An 18947-nucleotide genomic window follows, 5' to 3' on the forward strand; every position below is an offset into this window, starting at 1 on the left:
GCATAATTTATATGTAAATACACTATATTATAATAAAATATATATTGACTATTAAAAAAATATATGTACTTAATTTTAAATACTAAATTTAAAAATTAAATATAATTAAATAACAGAATTCCCGAATGCAGCTAAACTCAATCGCTCATCAACTAAAACGCTTCGGGCTTTTGGGGGCCCAGTTCAACTTTGGGCCGGGCTTAATGACCCATAGCTTCCACAGGGCAACATTCTACCTTAGGTGACAGAATCGGACGGTCCCGATGATCCTAATCCGACGATCATGCGCAAGCCCTCCGATAAACCCAATGGGATTTCACATATATCCCCCGCTAAACCCTCTCGACCACGCCGCAATCTATCGCTGCGGATTAGGTCTTTGTTCCACCTCCTCTCCGCCGTTCTCTGATGGCGATGGCCGCCATGGCGCGATCCCTCCTCTCCTCCTCCTCCTCCTCTCGCTGCCCCCTCACCACTCTCCTCTCCAAGCGTCTCTTATTTTCCCCCTCTTATTCCTCCTTTGCCGGCCTCCGTCTCCGCCCCTCTTCCACTTCCTTCTCCCGGCGCGCCCTAGGATTCGCGTCTATTCGTCTGGTTCCGGTCCGATGCCTGGCCCGCCGAGCCGGCGGTGACTCGTACTCGCCTCTCAAGTCCGGCGGCGGTGGTTCGGGATTCAGTGACCGGCCGCCGACGGAGATGGCGCCGTTGTTCCCTGGATGCGACTACGAGCACTGGCTCATCGTCATGGACAAGCCCGGAGGAGAGGGGGCTAACAAGCAGCAGATGATCGATTGCTACATCCAAACCCTAGCCAAGGTCGTTGGAAGGTAAGGACTTTGTTTTGGATTTTCTTCCTCTATCCTATTTTGAGAAGAAAAAGAAATATTTTGCTCAATTAATTAAATTTATTCTTATCTGTAATCTTTTTGAACTTAATGTTGCATTTTACGTTACCTTTCCCTATTGAAATAAAACAGTGAAGAGGAAGCAAAGAAGAAGATATATAATGTATCCTGCGAACGCTACTTTGGATTTGGGTGTGAGATTGATGAAGAGACGTCTAACAAACTTGAAGGTTTGTTTTAGTTTACCCGAAGGATATCATGCTTCATCATTATTGAGGAAAAAATACTTTTTTTACTTCGACTCTCTGGTCATAAGCTAGAATTGCTTCTTTCTTTTGGTGTGAGAGACTACTTGCTTATTAAGTGTCGAAACTTGTCCCTTTGCTACTTCATTTATTACTTTCATATTCTTCATCTTCATTTTGCTGTGCTTTTGCATTGCAGGCCTTCCTGGTGTGCTTTTTGTTCTTCCGGATTCTTATGTTGATGCTGAAAACAAGGATTATGGAGGTAAAGTTTTAGTTAAAAGCTTGTTACTTTGTTTTGATACTTAATATTCTTTAATATAATTGTTGTTCTCTGAACTCTACAAGCCTTACAGAGCTCATAGATCTCTTAAATTTGTTCTTTCGGCCTGTTTGTATAAGGTGCGCTCCACTGCTCTGACTAAGCAGTGCCTTACTTTTGTATAAACTGAATAATTTGCTTAGTTTTAATGAAAGGTTGGTATTCTTGTGTCTCTTATCTTGTCTTATTAAATTCTAGTCCATCTTGGCAAAGCAGGATAGCCTTGTTGTGCAATGTCCTGTTTTGAATGCTAATGGACTGATAGCAACAATCTATTTTTTCGGTTCTGCACTTCATTTAAATGAAATTGCAGATCTCAGTGAAGATGAGACATGAATGATTTTCCCTACCTCTTACATCTCCCATGTAGTTAATGTTTCTCATCAGTCTAAAGTTGCATGTTAAGTGTGCTGCTGGTTTCTTATTAAATATCAAATTCATTTTTCTTGAGATGGATGTCTCAGAGGTAAAATGTTCAGGGCATTTTGATCACATCTTTGTATCAGTAGAACATGTTGTATTGTAGTTCTTGAACCAGTTTGCCTTGAAATTTCTTGATGGCTGAAATTGTGATAGAGCTTAGAAACTTCTCATTTTCTTCCTATACTTATCGATACACATACTTTTATCTTTGATCATATTTGTTCAGTTTTAATGTTCGAGCCAACTTTGTTGAGATTGTGCGCACTAATGTGCTTACAATTTTATGAATGAATTATACTATTATTCCCTTAGTCATATATATGACTGCATATCATATTATTGCTGATCTATCCTTGTTTCACTAGACTTGCCTTAGAACGACTCAGATATTAGCCTATGGCAAATGCCATAGATAATAGTTAATTCCTACTCAATTGAATTCTCACTGATTGTACATTACTTTGGAATATGCAGCTGAATTGTTTGTAAATGGGGAGATTGTTCAAAGATCTCCGGAGCGGCAGAGGAGGGTTGAGCCTGTGCCGCAGAGGGCTCAAGATAGGCCCAGATACAATGACAGAACCCGTTATGTCAGGCGCAGGGAGAACCAGCGGTAAGAAGTCTAGAAGCATCCGAAATGTGGAGTTGCCTTCAGTCTCCTAGAAGGAAATTGTCATTATGCATAGATGTAATAGCAATAGGTAAGACAATTAAGCCCTGATGTAGTATATGATGCACTCCACATCCCCCTGTCAATGTGAGCAGCTAAGCTATCCTTATCTCAGTCTGGGTTGGCTATGTGTATGTTTCTGGACTTTTGGAAGATGTACTTTGTTCAATGTGTGTACTTACTACTATTAAATCTGAAACCTATTGACCTCATCTTCATGCATTTGTTTCTTCTTTCTTTTTCTTTTTGAAAGTAATGGAAGTGCATGTAACAATTAATTTGTAATGGGCTACTTTGGACTGATGAAGCTAATTGCCGGATATTACCACTTGATGTAATGCAATTTGTAGGTAATCCTGCTGATAATTTTTAATATAATTAGTAGGTAATCATGCTGATAATATTTAAGGTGGTAGAGAAATTCTTAAACAGTGTGTGGTCTTGAGATGTAAAAAGTACTCAGAAGTTAATCACTTCTATCAGTCTAATGCCAGTGCCGTGACAATTGACCATTCTAAATTCATAATATAACCAATGTGGCAATACACAGAATACTTTTTCTCATTATTTGTATTATAGGATATTTACACTAAATTCTTCTTAGTGTTAATGAAAATATCTAAGTGTCCTTTCCTCTAAATTATTAGTAAATTAGTTTATTGAGGCATAAAATTATACTTCTGTATCTCGTTAAAATAAAAATTTAATGGAAAACTAGGCAAATGTGTTAATATATGCACCGGATAAACAAAAAAAAGTATTATATATACATATATAGAGTACATATATAGAGTACATTGCATGTATTGCAGCATGGAAGAAATCATGGCCTATAAGTATACAAAAGGCCATTTGAGTTGGCCCCATTAAAAATCCATAGGCCCATATTGCCGAACAGAGATCTCCAGAACTTTCTTGCTTCAAACCTTCCTAGAACTCGGGTTTCGTGCAGTTCGCTCGTATTGCCCTAAGTACCCTCGCTTTTATAATCTCTCTCCTCTCTCGTTCATTCCTTTCTTCAGCTCCTCTCCCTCTCTCTTCCAAAGCACTGCTCTCCAGTCTCGCCTCCACTTCTCCCTGTGTCTTCTTTAACCCCTCTCGAATCCTTAATGAGAGAATTATAGAAGACAAGCAGAAGGCCGAGCACTTCCCGAGCTCTCTGACGATGCGTTCCTCCGGCGCCCGGATCGCCGTCTTGTTCGCCAAGAGGTCCCTCCGTTCGAATCAATCGCCAATCCACTCCGTGAGTAGACCTCGCATCTTTTCCGTTCCCTCCAATTGGACTTCTGTTGTCTGAGATCCTTCCCTGCTTCTTTTGTAGTTGGGTGATTCGTCTCGCGTGTTTGCTTCTGGGATTTGTAGCTCGTCTCGCGGTTCTCTTGGTTGGAATTGCGGAAAAGGTGCGTTTTGGGTTTGGGTTGGGGTTATTTTATTAAGTTGGACTGGAATTATTGGGAATTTGACTTCTTGAAACGGTTTGTTTCTCTTTCGACCATTTTTTTTTTTTTTGGGTAAAGCTTGGAGCTTTCGTAAGATTAATGTTTGATAGCTGTGCAGTAAAATGGAGCAATGGGATTTCAAGGGGCGGGATTTTCTGGCCAAGCAGGTTCTTTCATGGTACGCGAGTGCTTATTTGATATTCAGAAGCGTCGTTTGCAAAAGGACTCCTTTTCTTCTCCTCTTATTGATATGGCTTGACGGATTTGTTTCTGTTACCACTTTTATTACGTTCAGGAACTAGGGCTGTGGCTGCTAGAGATTACTATGATGTACTCGGAGTGAGCAAGAATGCAAGTCCCGCTGAGATCAAGAAAGCTTATTACGAGGTATGATTCTTGAGATTCTGATGACCGCTGTTTTCTTTTGAAGATACTAATTCTAGCAACTCATCATTCGAGTATCGATCCTTGAGCTTCTGTCAGGTTTACCTGTTCTGTCCTATGAATTCATGGCTCAAGGAGTTGTGAATTGATACATCGTAGCATTTTGATTACCTATCTTGGTTCCATTGAGAAGAACGTTATCCAATGTTAAATAGGAACTGCTGTTATGACTTTAGTTTGTGATACAAGAACTGATTAATTCAGTTTTAGTGCTGATGACTACTTCGCATTCCTGTCCCAAGTTGGTTGTTGAGGTTGTTAGGATGGTTCGTATATTACCCACTTGTGCGACACTTTCCCCTTACTTTTTCTCCTTTAATTGTTTTATTGATTCTATTAATGTTGAGCTCCTTAGGCACTTTTATCGGTGTCTCTTATGCATAAGAAGTGATATGATTGTTTGGATTGCCCTCCCCCCCTTTTTCCATACCTTACTCCTGAATGTGTTTTACAGCTTGCAAAGAAGCTTCATCCTGATACAAACAAAGATGATGCTAATGCTGAAAGGAAGTTCCAAGAAGTTCAGCGTGCTTATGAGGTAAATCTTTGATGATGCAACAAGATAGATACCTATTCTGTTTAGACATTAACAGAACCATGACATGAGTTTTCTCTTTACAGACTTTAAAGGATGAGCAAAAACGTTCTCTTTATGACCAGGTACATATATGCACCCATAGTCTTTAGTGTTCTGCATTTTCTTTCATCCAGTAATATGCACAATTGGTACTTCCGGGATTTCTCATGTGTAGGAATAGTGATATTCTAGCATGAAGCAGTATTCATTTGAGATGAAACCAGATCATGAGCCATTCTATCTGTAAAAGTTCTAGCTAGATGAAATTTGTTGCATCCATAGGTATAGGGTAGATGTATTGAGGGGAGGTTTTCCCACCCCGAACCCCTCCTTATATGTTGATATCTTGCATGGCTCACTTTATAAAAGCAAACTGATTGTTGTGAGATGAGTCTGCAATTTCAGGTCACCTTTACCTACATAAGTGTGAATACACTTGTGTACTAACAAAAGTGAGAATTCTGAATTTTGTGTAGTCCAATCTGATTGTCAAATTCTTAGTTGATATATGTTACAGATTTGGAAAATCTCATAAGTGCACATCCCAGTTTTGGATGACCGCAGGAGGTCTAAGCACTCTTTCCTTTGTCAATTTTCTAACTAGGCGACTGCTTTGGTGTATTTGATTTGCACATCTTCCTTAATTCAAAAGAAAGAGGGAAAAGACACATCTTCCGCTTCCAACCATTTTGTTTAGTTCTTTAATGAAGTCATAGACTCAATCATTCTTATTTCATGCAACAGATATGTAGTTACTAGTACTGTCTCTATCACTGAGGAAAGCAAAATTTTGTTCTAGGAGGCTGGTATTTCAGTGCCTTAGCATTTTCTTGGATAGTTCTCTTTCTCTAGCCTTTAACATTTTCAATGTTTTATTACGACTCATCTAGTCTTTGAGTTGACAATGATGTTGTATTCCTGAGAAAGATCGTGGTGTAAGTGAGTGTAACCATGCTCCTACTTTTGGTGAGTGGTTGGGTTGTGCCATGCATATCTTTTGGATTACTATGCAAATGGCTTTCTAGCATTACATGAATTTGAATTGTGATTCATGAGCAAGAATCCATTCTTGTGGCACTCCCATGTGTAATGCTTAAGGATATTTTTAGAGTTCATCAATGGTCTTAAATTCTAGAATGCGCATAAAGATTCACTCACATATGCATATCTAGTACCATAGATCATGATGCATTTCCTTAATCATGATGGAGGTCATGAGTTCGATTTCTCCTATAGACATTTGGTTTGATTTAGTAGATTTTTTTATCGGAGTGCTATATCGTACGGTTTGGGCTCGTTATAGCTTGTTTCTTAAGGGAGTTTGTCAAGTTATCCAATCTATATATTAGGAAGGGCTAACCCCTTTTGTCTAGCCACATCCTACGAGTTAATGATTAATTAAAAAAGCAAAAAAAATGGGTGCATTTCCTTTATTTGCTAGATATCTGGTAAAATATTGTCTTTTCTTATGATAAAGTACCTTATAGGTATCATAAGGAAGCTAGACATGAAGGCTAGGTAACTAGCTAATTTAGTATAGAAATAAAGGTTGTGTGTGGATATTTACTTTTACCCTATTTTAGCAGTGGATTCTTGCCGAAACTTGTACTATACTCGTCACCTCTCTATTTGGGTGAGTAATTCTGGTCCCTGTCTGCCCATTGTAATAGGCACCTTATGTAGTTCAGCAATATAAATGAGATATCTTCTACTTTTGGCGCTTACTGTGCAATAACACAAGTGCATCCTAGTTGCCTGTCATACTGACTTTTAATGAAGAGGAGATTTGAGTCAGTTTGAAAAGATAGTATAAGATAGATCAGTATTATTAATTTACAATGGTAACAACCTTCAGCTATTTTTGAACTCTGAATTTTTCCTTGGGTTTTGCATGGTGCCTCCTTTAGTTTACTACAGTTTATGTATTGCTTTTGTGCCCAATATCCTTTCTTCTGTGTTGTTTACTTGCATATTGGCATTGAGACAGGTGGGTGCTGATCAATATGAAAAGGCTGCTTCAGGAGGTGGGCCTGGTGGGCCATTTGAAGGTGGATTTGGAAATCCTTTCGAGGAATTTTTTACTGGTGGCGGCGGAATGAACGATGTATGCAGTTCCTTTAACTATTCTAATTCCTCTGTATAGTCTTCTGCAGATAGTCATATTTTAGTTCTGTGTCAATAAAATTGTTTACATGTCTCTGATACTTACCGATCTCACTACTCTTATACCTCTATAGTGCTATTTCATTAGATTTCAATCTGAAATATGGTGCATAATCCTAGTACTGGCAATACAAAAGATCTTGGTTACTTTCACTAGTAACAATGACCTACTGAATATTGGAATTTTTCTTAACGAGTTTAGGTGAACAGATTATGTTGGGTATCGATATTGTACGTGCAATTTTCTATATCTGTTTCATTGAGATACTTCTGACTTTAATCATCTGTCTGTGTTATCAGTTCTTCAAAAACATTTTCAGAGATAGAGAATTTGGCGGACAGGATGTCAAGGTTCTCTCTACCCCCCACCCTCACACGCGCACACAACCCCTTATTTGGTGCCCAGTGCAATTTTAGTAATCTTCCTATCATTGTTCCTTTGTAGGTTTCACTTGAAATATCATTTATGGAAGCAGTCCAAGGGTGCAGCAAAACAGTGAATTTTCAAACTTCTGTAATCTGTGATACCTGTGGTATGATATATGTTCCTCTAGAGGAAAAATGCTACTTAGTAGTAGAGATTTTGGTTGATTATTTCCTCTGGCTGTGCATTTACTTTCTTGGAATTTTATCTTTGCAGATGGGACTGGTGTCCCTCCTGGAACAAGACCCGAAACTTGTAGGGTTTGTAGGGGTGCAGGAACGGTTAGAATTTGCTATAATCCTATTGGGTCTTTTCATTCTTGTGACTTATTCCATTCTGCTAATTGTCTGTTATTTTATTGCACACTGGCAGATTTTCATGCAAACTGGCCCCTTTAGGATGCAGAGTACGTGTTCGCAATGCGGTGGATCTGGGAAAACAGTGAAGGTGAGTTTTCTGTTCGTTCTTAGGATGCAAGCATTGACAACTTTTGCATGCTTTTTACCATTCTGTTATTAGGTCTGCAAAGTCTTATACTCACACTTTTTAGCTTGGTATTTCCAGATATCATGGATTATATGAACATTTCTATTGCAGATGGATTGAGAAAAAATTGACCATCCTTTTTGACCCCAAAATATACCATTTGCTATAAGAAGCCACTCGACACCCACTTAGGCTCAGTCCAGAGGCTAACTCTCTAGATGGATCCTTTTAAGATCAACTACCCTTCGGGTCCTCTAGATGGTATATTCATAAAATTTTGTGTTTTAACCTTTTCCTTTTAATGTTCGAGGAAAAATCAGCTATAAAAACAAAAGATCAGTAGCAGTTCTGAGTTCCATCACAAACGTGCATATAATTGTTGAATCTTGGAGCTATTGAATTCCCCTAATGTGGATTGGGGGAACTATTAACTATTGTATTATAATTACCTAGACTTTTATTCCCTTTTATTAAAATAGCTTGTTGCTGTGAGATTAAACTGGAGGTAGTTTCCTTCTTTTTTCCTGAAAACTTTTCGCATATCTTATTTATGGCCTAGTCTTTTTACTTTCCTGCTTAGTATGCCACTCTGCTGATCCCTATTCTGCTGGTAGGAATTTTGCAAGTCATGTAGAGGACGAAAAGTTGTCGCTGGTAATAAAACAATCAAGCTGGATGTGATGCCTGGTATGTATGAAGGATATAAACTAACCATTATGTGACTGAATTCGATTGCAGTATTCAGTTTGCTTCTTCTCTTATGGAAGATACAATTTCTTATCATCTCTATTACTTATCCATGGAGCTGTCCGGTTATCCTGCACTCCTTTTGGACTAGTGTGTTAGTTTTTCCAGGGGAAAAACATTTTTATAACTTGTTATTATGATTAGCTGTCATATCTGGATCTCAGAAACTTCTAAAAAATAATAAATCAAGATGCTTTTTTGTCACTTCCGGGAAGGTTGATATATCTATGCGAACAACGTTATATCATATGCTGTGTTGGTTCTGCTGCCCCCTTATGACCTTTTGCATGCGGTCTTCCAAACACTTTGGACTTAACTTTATGAAGAAGTTATTCTGGTCGGAGGCCTCTTTCTTTCTTTTCATTTTCTTCACTGCCCTGCAGGAGATAAGTATGAACATAATAATCAAAAGGAAGAATGAATGAGTAGCAGAAGAATCTCAGAACCCCCAAATGAATAACTAAAGTTAGAAGTTATTCTATGCTGTTTTACCAACTTGGTTATTAAGGTGTAGCTATGACTCACCGTGAGAAACATAGTGATAGGAACAATGGAAATGCAGTACTGTCAATGTGCTTGTTCATGCTTTCTATTATTAAGATAAACAACAACAGCGGAGGGAAAAGAAGCAATGATTAATGCATTTCAAGATTATCTTGGCTGTATAAGTTTATCTTGCCAAATTTATGGTTTGGCCACTATTTGACCAACAGATGGCATGAGGAGCCAAAATTACGGGCATGGTATTAAAAGTTTTGTTCTTTTTATCATCCATAAGTTTATTTTGTGCTCTATTGGGCATGGTCACTGGCTAAAGAACAGTACGATATGGGCACACTGTTTGTAAAAATGAGTTATATAGACTTATGACATTCTTCAGAGTTTCCTTCAGCTGCTTCTTAGTTTAGTGTTGATGGTGGGTTCTTATTGAAATATTCTTATAAATGTCGATCCTCTTAACTGTTAATATATTTAATTCCTTTGTTACCATGTGACATGGTCTTTCACTATAAATTTGTCTAATAAAACAACTTTGCCATGTCAATAGGCTAATACGCCATCATTAGCTAGGTGGTTCTTTTTAATCTACTACTTGTATGATTTTTTTGCAAGTATATAATAATCTTTTCCACGTCTAGAAAGTTCATCACAATGAGCATTAACAAGTTAACCAAATTAAGAGTGATGTTCTGATTGTTCTTAATCTTTAGGTTTTAACTTTCTGGTGTTTTTGAAGACCAACATGACTTTATTCCATATATGCAGGTATGGATGATAATGATACTATAAAAATTCCTAGATCTGGTGGAGCAGATCCTGATGGCAATCAACCTGGTGATCTTTATGTTACTCTTAAGGTGAGATAGTGGTGAATTTCTTTGTAGTTGGGAATCTAAGCAGATGAAAATGGGGCAAAAATCAGCACTACCTGAACTATTACTGGATTACTTACTTTAGGTTCGGGAGGACCCTGTTTTTCGAAGAGAGAAAGCTGATATTCATGTTGATGCTGTGTTAAGTGTCACCCAGGTAATTAGAGCTCCACTCCTGATAGTTAGTCAACAGATTCACTTAATGTATACTTTTTCTTTATTTTTGTGAAAACAATGCATTTATCTGCTATACCCTGTAGGTTGTTCATCTGGTAGCTTTGGCTGCCTTCTTGTTCAGTGGTAGTGGTTGTGTCAGTCTTAAGTCAAAACTGATAATAAAATTGTTGTGGTTTTCCCTCTCTTTTATACTCTTATTTGGAAACTAAAGGGCTTCTCCTTACCTAGTAAGAGCTTTGACTGGGATGGATCATAACCTTTATTGTGTAATAAAACTGTTTGTATTAAATTTCAAAATAAACCACACAGATCTCTTCTGTAGAAACAAAACCACAAGGACCAACTCCATGAAATTGCTAATCACAGTAATCTCTTTATAGAAATGAAACCGCAAACAAATTCTGATGGAACACAAACCATAGCAGTACTTTTTCCCCTTCACATGGTCTACAAGAACAGTTAGAGCTTGTATATCTGAATCTTTTACTATCTTCCATCAGATGTGAATTGACTGTTAAATTCGCAGGCTATCTTAGGAGGAACTGTTCAAGTTCCGACACTTACAGGAGATGTTGTTCTTAAGGTATGGTGGAAACTGGAAACATGTCATGTTCTTTATTTTAATGGCGCATGTTAATATATGTTGTTGCTTGCAGGTTAAATCTGGTACTCAACCTGGTCAGAAGGTTGTTTTGAGGGGGAAAGGTAATCTTCCAGTAGCTGTTTTTAATTTTACATTTCCATCCTTTGTATAATGACCAATTATATGATAACCCCTGAAGAATAAAAGCATTCCTGAACTATTTTAGAAGTAACAAGTAATAACATGCACTGTTTTTGTTAGTCTGCCGTGAGAGATTTTGGCAGCACCTGTTGTTGGGGTAACTAAAAACAACCATTACCTTACACCACCAAGGTGCATGTTGTTAGTTTTGAATACTTCAGTGGCAAATTTTATGCTTTTATTTTTCAGGATGTAATGTGGTAATAGCGAATGGAGTGAAAGTTGCATCTTTTTACTTTTTCCTGTGTCTATATTTTAGTCAAGTACTCCAGAAAAATCTGGGACAGATAGGTTTTGTTTGTTCTCTTGTATACCCTTTGTGTGATTTCTCTTCCGATAGAAGTAGGGGCAACATATATGGCTACAAGTAAAATTTATGACCTGCTTGTGATCATGGCTATGTCTTAGACCTCCTCCTCTCAATAATTCAGGCCATTTGGCTTCTTCCTCCACAGAAATTACTCCTACTTTTACCAGAAAAATTCCTCAACACTAAGATTTAGAACCAAAGAGCACAAAGAAAGAGACAACCTTGTTTTCCCATGCTTGCCTCTGGCCTTCTTAGTTTTAAGTTAAAATTATTAGCAGTAACTAAAGTTATTAGAGGATTTGATGTTTGAAAGATGATGCTTTGATATGTCATGGTTTCTTTTCTCCTTTGAAGTACCTACTTGACATGTCATGATATCTAGATCTTAGTTATTGTTTTATTTGGTGTTTAAACCTTATTTGCTGAATTGTCGAATAAACTAACTCTTAAATGGTATCCCTCTGTTTGAATAGGAATCACCTTTGAATTTGCTTTAAGTTTTATTATTAGATCTCTTTCGAATCATGCGATAAGTGAGTCCAAGCTTATTTGATCCTTGAGATATATTATTAATCGTAGTAAGCGAGGGAAGCTCATTAGATACCTTTGGACCATTGCAGGAGTAAAGACGAAGAACTCTTCATTCTTTGGAGACCAGTATGTCCATTTTAATGTCAATATTCCAGTGTAAGAGCCCTTCCATTTTTCTGGGATCCTAATGCCTCACTGCTCTGTAGATTTTTTGGGTTCTGATCTGCCACTTGTGATCATTGTTGAGCAGAAATTTGACACAGCGGCAGCGTATGCTAATTGAGGAATTTGCCAAAGAGGAGCAAGGAGAATTTGAGAAGAGTGCAACGGCTGCAGGTGCTTCCGGTTAATTAATGCTAGGCCGCAGCTTGCTAAAGCTTGAAGTAGGATAGCTGGTATAGAATTGTTTATTGGAGTGATATAGGACTTCTTTTGGTCAAGTTTTGTACGAGATGAATTTTCACAATCTAATAATAGGATAGAATGGCACTAAAATTTAATACTTGTTGGGAGATTAATTACTCGTTATGAATGTCAGGAAGTATTTTTGATTTGGAATCAGAATTTTGTACATACACATATTCATCATATTGAATTCAACGTTGTTGTTATATGTTAGGCTTTTTTGGCATATATAAAGTTTCTTATTTGCATGTAACTTTTTAAAACTCTATGTGTGTTAGTTTATATGTTTTTAAAACTTTTAGTAAGATATTTAAATATGTAAATAAGAATAAAATTATTTTTATGTTCAATAAAATTTTAATGGTCAACTATGTTTGAAGAATATACAAGTAAAAAATAAGAGTTCTAATAGAGTATTTATACATATGCTAAATATTTTAGAGAATATTTGTCAGGCATACGTAAAAATGACTGATGCTGATAGAGTTTTGGTTCCTTGTGAAAAATTGTTAGCTACGCGTTAGATTTTTTTTTTTTTAATCCATCTTATTAAATTTATTATTCATATTTAAATCCATATTAATATATATATATATAGATATGTTTGAATATAATTCTACCATTATTATCCAATATGTGGTAGTAACGAGGATAAATAAAATATATTCGTACTGGCTTAATGCTTCTCCTTAATTAATGCCGTCAACCAACAATATTTTTTCCATTTGAACAAAAGCTCGACCACTCATATCAACCATTAGTGTTTAAAATGAATGGGACTCCAGTCCACTCCAGAATGGGATCTAATAAGTAGCATAACCGCGTGACCATTTCCTTGGGTTTAGGGTGGTCCAAGACTCCAAGCAGTGGGGGCATCACCACTTTTACAGCAGAGAGCAAAAGCCCGTCCGTGATAGGACGTCTCCTTTTTGGCATTCATTGCTAAAAGCCGGCTTTCGGCTTTCTCTGACCGAGCTCGCGGCGAGGACCACAAACCCCTAACTCCCTCGTGGGCCCCGCGGAGCAATCTATGCCGTCAAAGATTTCAACGCCTCAAAATTCGCGCTCATCCTTCCATTAAATTAAACGGCATTTTCTTCATTCTGCTCGTGGATGTCTCGAGCCGAGCTAATAAAAGTGTAGCCTGTTACCATTCGTCGGCTCGTTAGAGAGAGGGCTGGAGCCCCTCACGTTCCACCGTTTAGCGCGATGTCTCCGTGACCCATCCGCTAGCCCTAGTAGCACCATGCAGTTTGTCGTGATCGCTGTCCCTTTTAGCTCCTCTGATAGGATTTGCACCATAACCTCACTGCGTTCGCTGCTGCCTTCGAAGCCGTGTACGCCCCATACCCGTTGATAGAGTCGCCAGCAGCGACGACGACATTGCCACTACCCGCCCGCCGCCTCCCGACAATAGAAGAAGGCCCCCCTACTATTGACCGCGAAAGTGGAGTCCTAGTCGGCTAGTCCTCAAGATCTGTGTTGGCGATCGAGGGGTAGCTGGGGTCGAGAACCTCAACGTAGGCCACGAGGATGTGTGCCAACTAGCCGAAGGAGGATTCAACCATATCAAATAAGGCTCAGATTTTGGTTGAGTCGGACACATCAGCTTTGATTGGCACAACGTGAGTTTGGGAGGAGTTAAATAGTATAGAGTAGACAAATTCCCGTTGGTTTCTATTGTAGCTAGTTGGGCTTACGGGCGAGCCAACTAGAATGCACGCTTTCGGGTCGAGCTTATGAGCAGGCTTTCAAGTCAAGCTGATGGGTGGGGTTCTAAGCCGAGCCGAGCAGGCAAAGAGCTGGCCCGTGCCGTCCATTGGTAATTGGCTTGAGTTAAGCCGGACCCAAACCGAATCTAAGCCGCGCTTAGCCCGATCCCAGCCGGGCTAGGCTCTGTCGTTTAATCAGCTCTAAAAATAATAAAAAGTTATAAGTTTAAACACGTGTGAGCGCAAAACATTTTTTTGCGAAGAAAATTAAAATAGATTGTGTCTGTACACTCTAGTCTATGATTATATACTACAAACTCTATCAAAATAAATAAATAAATAAATAAATATATACAAATTAATATCCCATCTCCCCCCACCTAGTTGGTGGTGTCGTGAAATCCCGTGAAAGCCACGTGAGGTGGGCCGCGCCGTGTCGAAGGGGCAATTCACATCATTGAAGGCCGAATGTGCTACTTTTCGCATAACACGTGTTGCCTCCTCATTGAGGAACTGTTCCTATCCGCTGTCGCCACCTCAACCACTTGGACCAAACACGGATTCTTGTCGAGGAAATTAAAATATTAAGAATTAAAATTTATTATAGTAGCAAATATTATGCCCTTCATTTAAGATGATGCTATTTAGTTTGCACCAGAAATATATATTAAACTTTTTGAAACTAGTAGATTTTCGGTGGAGAATAATAGGATTGATAGTTACTTTTCTCTACGGGCATATATAAGTTATAGGATTGAGAAAATTATTTGATGGTCAGCGGTGTGGTTGGTTTGGAGTAGTAGTAACTGCACAATAACTTAGAGCAATATCTCCCAACGCTTAGTTTGGAGCTATAGTTTGGTGAGCGGAGATGACTTGAAGTTTGTATTAGACGGCTTAGTATATTAGCTAAAGCTTGGTGATGACTAAGTGTCTCTGTATTTCTATATTTCAGAAGGATTAGCATGTTGTCTCGCCCATATATTACCTTTGGGATCTTAAGTGATCAGAAGAAAAAAGATAGAATTTCGTTAAAACTATTTGCACTTTTGACCGATAAACTAATCATAGGCAAATGGGCTAATATGATCCGAGAATTTAGTGTAGGCTGACCCTATGCAAGCCAATCTAGCTGAACTGTTGGATACACATAAAAAACATTAGTCGTGTGCATTTGATGACTTTAATCACGCCAACTTAAATTCTATTATCTCCTTATATTTTCTTTCAAGTGCAATCGAAGCTATTAGATGCATGCAATCGATGTGTTGTCTCATATTTAATGGACGCTAGTCGGATGGACGAGCCCTTCTTGATATATAAGATAATTAGATATATGACCTCTCTTATGCGCTGATATAATTTGATCACTGGATTGCAATAATGGCTTTTGAGTCAGATCGTGTTACTATATTTTTTAACTCTTTTACAACACATTTAAATAACAAGTGTACAAGACCAATAAAGCTTGCTCTATAGTTATTGCAAGAAAATTTAAATCTACAGCTATCCCACCATTGCATGAATCAACCTAATCTAGTAGATAAACTATCCATAAAGTCCTATAAGAAGATAAAAAAGAATTAATTATATTATGGCCCATTCAACTATTATTTTATATCACTTTTACCCTCTCAAAAAAAGTTTATATATACGCTCAATAAATTATCAAATTATATCATTAAGCTCCACCGTCTGATAGAAAAATATATTTAAAATATTTGACTTACTAATTAGATGGATAAAAATTCTCGTTAGATGCGAGTTTTGAAGAAACTAGAGAAGATTAGTTTAAGATTTAATATTTCGACAAATTACCACAGAGGTCACTAAGAATAAGAAAGATAAAAAAATATTAAAGAAATAGGAGAATACGTTTGCCCGTCAAAATTTAAATCTTATTTTTATTAGAATTTTTGATGAAATATTAATTAAAAAATTTAGTGATACATTTAAATAATTTAAAAAGTATATTTGTTTTCTTTTTTCACTGATACATAATTTTTTTGTTAAAATAAAATAAAGTAATTAATAATTGAGGACAATCAAAAAGTCCATCTGTCCCCTTGCCTTGCCACGTGAAAAAGGAGAAGACTCCACCCTTAACTTTTAATTGAAAAGGAAGAGTAATTAAAAAAGATCATCACTATAATTAGTGGTTGATTAGCTTCTCTAGAAGGTTCACCCAATTATCCAACTTATTCAAAATTTAATTAGTCCTAAGAGTAACTACTCCTAGTGAATTTATGCTCAGGCTTAACTAGAAATTAATTTCGAGCATCAAATTTCAAGCCTACTTTAAGTCAAGCTCAATTTAAGCCTAATTTGAGTTCAACCCTTAAATGAGCCCAATTCAAGTCTTATTAAAGTTGGTCAAGCTTAAATTAAATAAATCTTGATTAAAGCTCAAAATCAGGAAGAGATATAAGTCATTAGATCTTTATAATATAATAGTTGACTATAAGATTTGGTTGGAATATCTTACCATCTCATTCGCTTATTGTACTTCAATAGAGTATTATAATCACATTCTTTAGATCTTATATAGTAGATAGAGCAAGGCCACCCTGCTAATGTTTTGAAACGCATTTTAGGGTCAATTGCAGGAGGAAAGACAAATGATATAAAGAGCTAAATTGTCTGTTAGCGATGAAGGAATTCTTTTAATTAATTAAAAAGGAAGCTCCTCATAATTAATTAATTAATTAATTAAATCAAAGTAAATGAGGACCATAGTATACGAAAATAATTGTTGTGGTCCTTATATATATATATATATATATATATATATATATATATATATCAAAATTAATTTTTACGGTTATTTATTTTTGAACTATTGTTTATTTATTATGACGCATTGACTTCCTAAGTAGGAAAGCAGATCAACTACTCCACTTTTTGCAATATTTCTAAAATTTATTCCAGCTGTCTGCCGGCCGACCATCAATATAACCTCGACAAGCACAGGGAAGAGAAAACCTTCCCCCTTCCCCCTTCGCCCTTTCCAAAATTAGCATTCTCCCACATAAACTCCTCCATCGCCATGGCCGCTGCCAAACGCGTGAAACTCTCTCACCGCCACAATAAGCAGCCACAAAGCGGAGGAGGAGGAGGAGGAGGAGAAGGAAATCATTACCAGCCTTTATTTCCGGGTCTTCCCGACCACTTAGCCCAGCTCTGTCTCTCCTCCCTCCCACCTTCTCTCCTCTTCTCCGTCTGCCGTTCATGGCGTCGCCTCCTCTACTCGCCTACCTTCCCTCCCTTCCTCTCCCTGTACGCCATCCTCTACGACTCCGTTAGCAATACCAACCCGTCCATCACTTTCTCTTCCTTCGACCCGCTCTCCAATTCATGGTCTCCCCTCCCTCCTCCTCCTCCTCCTCTCGATCCTCCCCTCCTCCTCCACCACCCCTCCTTCCTATCCCGCCGCCTCCCCGTCCAGTCGCTCGCCGCCTCCGCCCACCTCCTCATCATCGCCGCCTCCACTTCTTCCCTCCTCCCGGCTCTCTCCTCCCCGCTCCTCTTCCACCCCTCGCCCCCTCGATGGTTCAGCGGCCCAGCCCTCCCCCTATCCCCACGCCGCTGGTGCGCGGCCAGCAACATCGCCGGAGGTGGCGTCTTCGTCGCCAGCGGCGTTGGCGCCTCCTACGACCCAGTTGTCGCCCGCTCCGCCGCTCGCTGGGATTTACGAGGCGGCGGCTCTGCGGGCGCATGGGAGCCGCTCGCGCCGATGCGCGACGGCCGGTTCAGCCGCGACGCCGTCGGCGCCGTCAGCTCGAACGGGAAGGTCTGCTTGGTCAACCTATGCGGACGCGGGCCGAAGGAGGGGGCGGTGTATAACGTCAGCTCCGACCGGTGGGAGGACATGCCGGCCGGATTGCTAGCCGGATGGACTGGCCCGGCCGCCTCCTCCAGCGGCGAGGGGGCAGACGACACCATCTACGTGGTGGACGAGGCGAGCGGGGCCCTCAGTGCCTACGACTGGGAAAGCGACATGTGGAAGACGGTGGTCGTGTCCAACCGGCTCAGGGGTGCCGTCCAGTTGGCTGTCGGAGGCGGGAGGGTGTGCGCCGTCGTGGGAGGTGGGGATTCCGTCGCGGTAGTCGACGTGGCGTCGCCGGAGATGGGGAGGATCTGGGTGGTGGACCCACCGAGCGGAAAGAATATCCTCGCCGTCCACCTGCTCCCTCGGATGAGCCGCCCCGAGTCCTGACCGTCCGTTCGTTTATTTCCCTTTATTTTTCTCTCCCCCTCTTTTTTGTATTTAATTCTTTTATGCGGTTTACGTTAGCCATCGGGAGACGGGGTACCCACGTGCTATGCACGTGGAAGGAATAAAGAGGAAAGTTGTCTTTTTATCAACCTTTTTCTTTTGTTTTAATTACATTTATCACTTTCCTTCTCAATAAAATAAGGAAGACTTTTTTTAAAAAATATATTAAAAAAAATATATAATAATTAATCTACGTACATAGTGGTCTTTATCTAAACGACTACTCCTACGCCCTGGAACGTGGCATGTTTATATTCCTAAGTTCTCGTTTTAAAGAAGAGCGACTCGTCGCTGTGCAAAGATTCTTTGTTATTCTTTATTACAGAACTGCCGACTCTATAAGCTTATACGTCTTATGTTCTGCCGACTCTAATACATTTTGGAACCTGTACCTTAGATTATGCTGGCTTAACATTAACATCAACATCCAAATGAATTATTATTTTTATTAATTTTTTAGAAATTAATTTTCTATGTTTAATTTGATTTTGGAACACATTAGTGGGGAAACATAATGCATATTATGGAGCTTCTGACCAAACTATGTTCCCTAAGTGGAACACTAATGTAAAAAGTTCTTAAATTATAAAATTA

The 18947-nt window shown here is 38.9% G+C and overlaps 3 protein-coding genes across 3 annotated transcripts; all 3 read left to right on the plus strand.

Annotated features, from left to right (window-relative positions):
* The first annotated feature begins 330 nt into the window (after nucleotides 1–330).
* On the plus strand, nucleotides 331–2717 carry LOC140788787 (multiple organellar RNA editing factor 2, chloroplastic-like). Its single transcript, XM_073138236.1, has 4 exons — nucleotides 331–827; nucleotides 978–1075; nucleotides 1290–1355; nucleotides 2310–2717. Exons 1-4 carry the CDS (start codon nucleotides 409–411, stop codon nucleotides 2450–2452), a joined length of 726 nt encoding a protein of 241 aa, XP_072994337.1. The 5' UTR covers nucleotides 331–408; the 3' UTR covers nucleotides 2453–2717.
* A 752-nt stretch (nucleotides 2718–3469) lies between these two features.
* Nucleotides 3470–12571, plus strand: LOC140789063 (chaperone protein dnaJ GFA2, mitochondrial). Its single transcript, XM_073138664.1, has 18 exons — nucleotides 3470–3748; nucleotides 3827–3905; nucleotides 4063–4122; nucleotides 4240–4331; nucleotides 4843–4926; nucleotides 5010–5048; nucleotides 6953–7069; nucleotides 7429–7479; nucleotides 7574–7661; nucleotides 7769–7833; nucleotides 7925–7999; nucleotides 8653–8725; nucleotides 10052–10143; nucleotides 10244–10315; nucleotides 10862–10918; nucleotides 10992–11040; nucleotides 12050–12116; nucleotides 12211–12571. The coding sequence occupies exons 1-18, from the start codon at nucleotides 3671–3673 to the stop codon at nucleotides 12308–12310; spliced, it is 1338 nt and encodes a 445-aa protein (XP_072994765.1). The 5' UTR covers nucleotides 3470–3670; the 3' UTR covers nucleotides 12311–12571.
* A 4436-nt stretch (nucleotides 12572–17007) lies between these two features.
* LOC140788158 (F-box/kelch-repeat protein SKIP25) lies at nucleotides 17008–18442 on the plus strand. Its single transcript, XM_073137297.1, has one exon. It carries the CDS (start codon nucleotides 17124–17126, stop codon nucleotides 18291–18293), a length of 1170 nt encoding a protein of 389 aa, XP_072993398.1. The 5' UTR covers nucleotides 17008–17123; the 3' UTR covers nucleotides 18294–18442.
* The last annotated feature ends 505 nt before the right edge of the window (nucleotides 18443–18947 follow it).

The sequence above is a fragment of the Typha latifolia genome, chromosome 5 (genome assembly GCF_019914945.1).
Source record: "Typha latifolia isolate L0001 chromosome 5, TyphaL0001v2, whole genome shotgun sequence".
NCBI classification, from domain to species: Eukaryota; Viridiplantae; Streptophyta; class Magnoliopsida; order Poales; family Typhaceae; genus Typha; species Typha latifolia.

What these genes read in the sequence shown, in the direction of transcription:
- LOC140788787 (XM_073138236.1), top strand. Translation starts at nt 409, where the DNA reads ATGGCGATGGCCGCCATGGCGCGATCCCTCCTCTCCTCCTCCTCCTCC. An exon ending in GACGTCTAACAAACTTGAAG is followed by an intron (nt 1,076 to 1,289) that starts GTTTGTTTTAGT and finishes TTTGCATTGCAG; the next exon opens with GCCTTCCTGGTGTGCTTTTT. An exon ending in TGAAAACAAGGATTATGGAG is followed by an intron (nt 1,356 to 2,309) that starts GTAAAGTTTTAG and finishes TGGAATATGCAG; the next exon opens with CTGAATTGTTTGTAAATGGG.
- LOC140789063 (XM_073138664.1), top strand. Translation starts at nt 3,671, where the DNA reads ATGCGTTCCTCCGGCGCCCGGATCGCCGTCTTGTTCGCCAAGAGGTCC. An exon ending in AACGTTCTCTTTATGACCAG is followed by an intron (nt 5,049 to 6,952) that starts GTACATATATGC and finishes GCATTGAGACAG; the next exon opens with GTGGGTGCTGATCAATATGA. An exon ending in TGTAATCTGTGATACCTGTG is followed by an intron (nt 7,662 to 7,768) that starts GTATGATATATG and finishes TTATCTTTGCAG; the next exon opens with ATGGGACTGGTGTCCCTCCT.
- LOC140788158 (XM_073137297.1), top strand. Translation starts at nt 17,124, where the DNA reads ATGGCCGCTGCCAAACGCGTGAAACTCTCTCACCGCCACAATAAGCAG.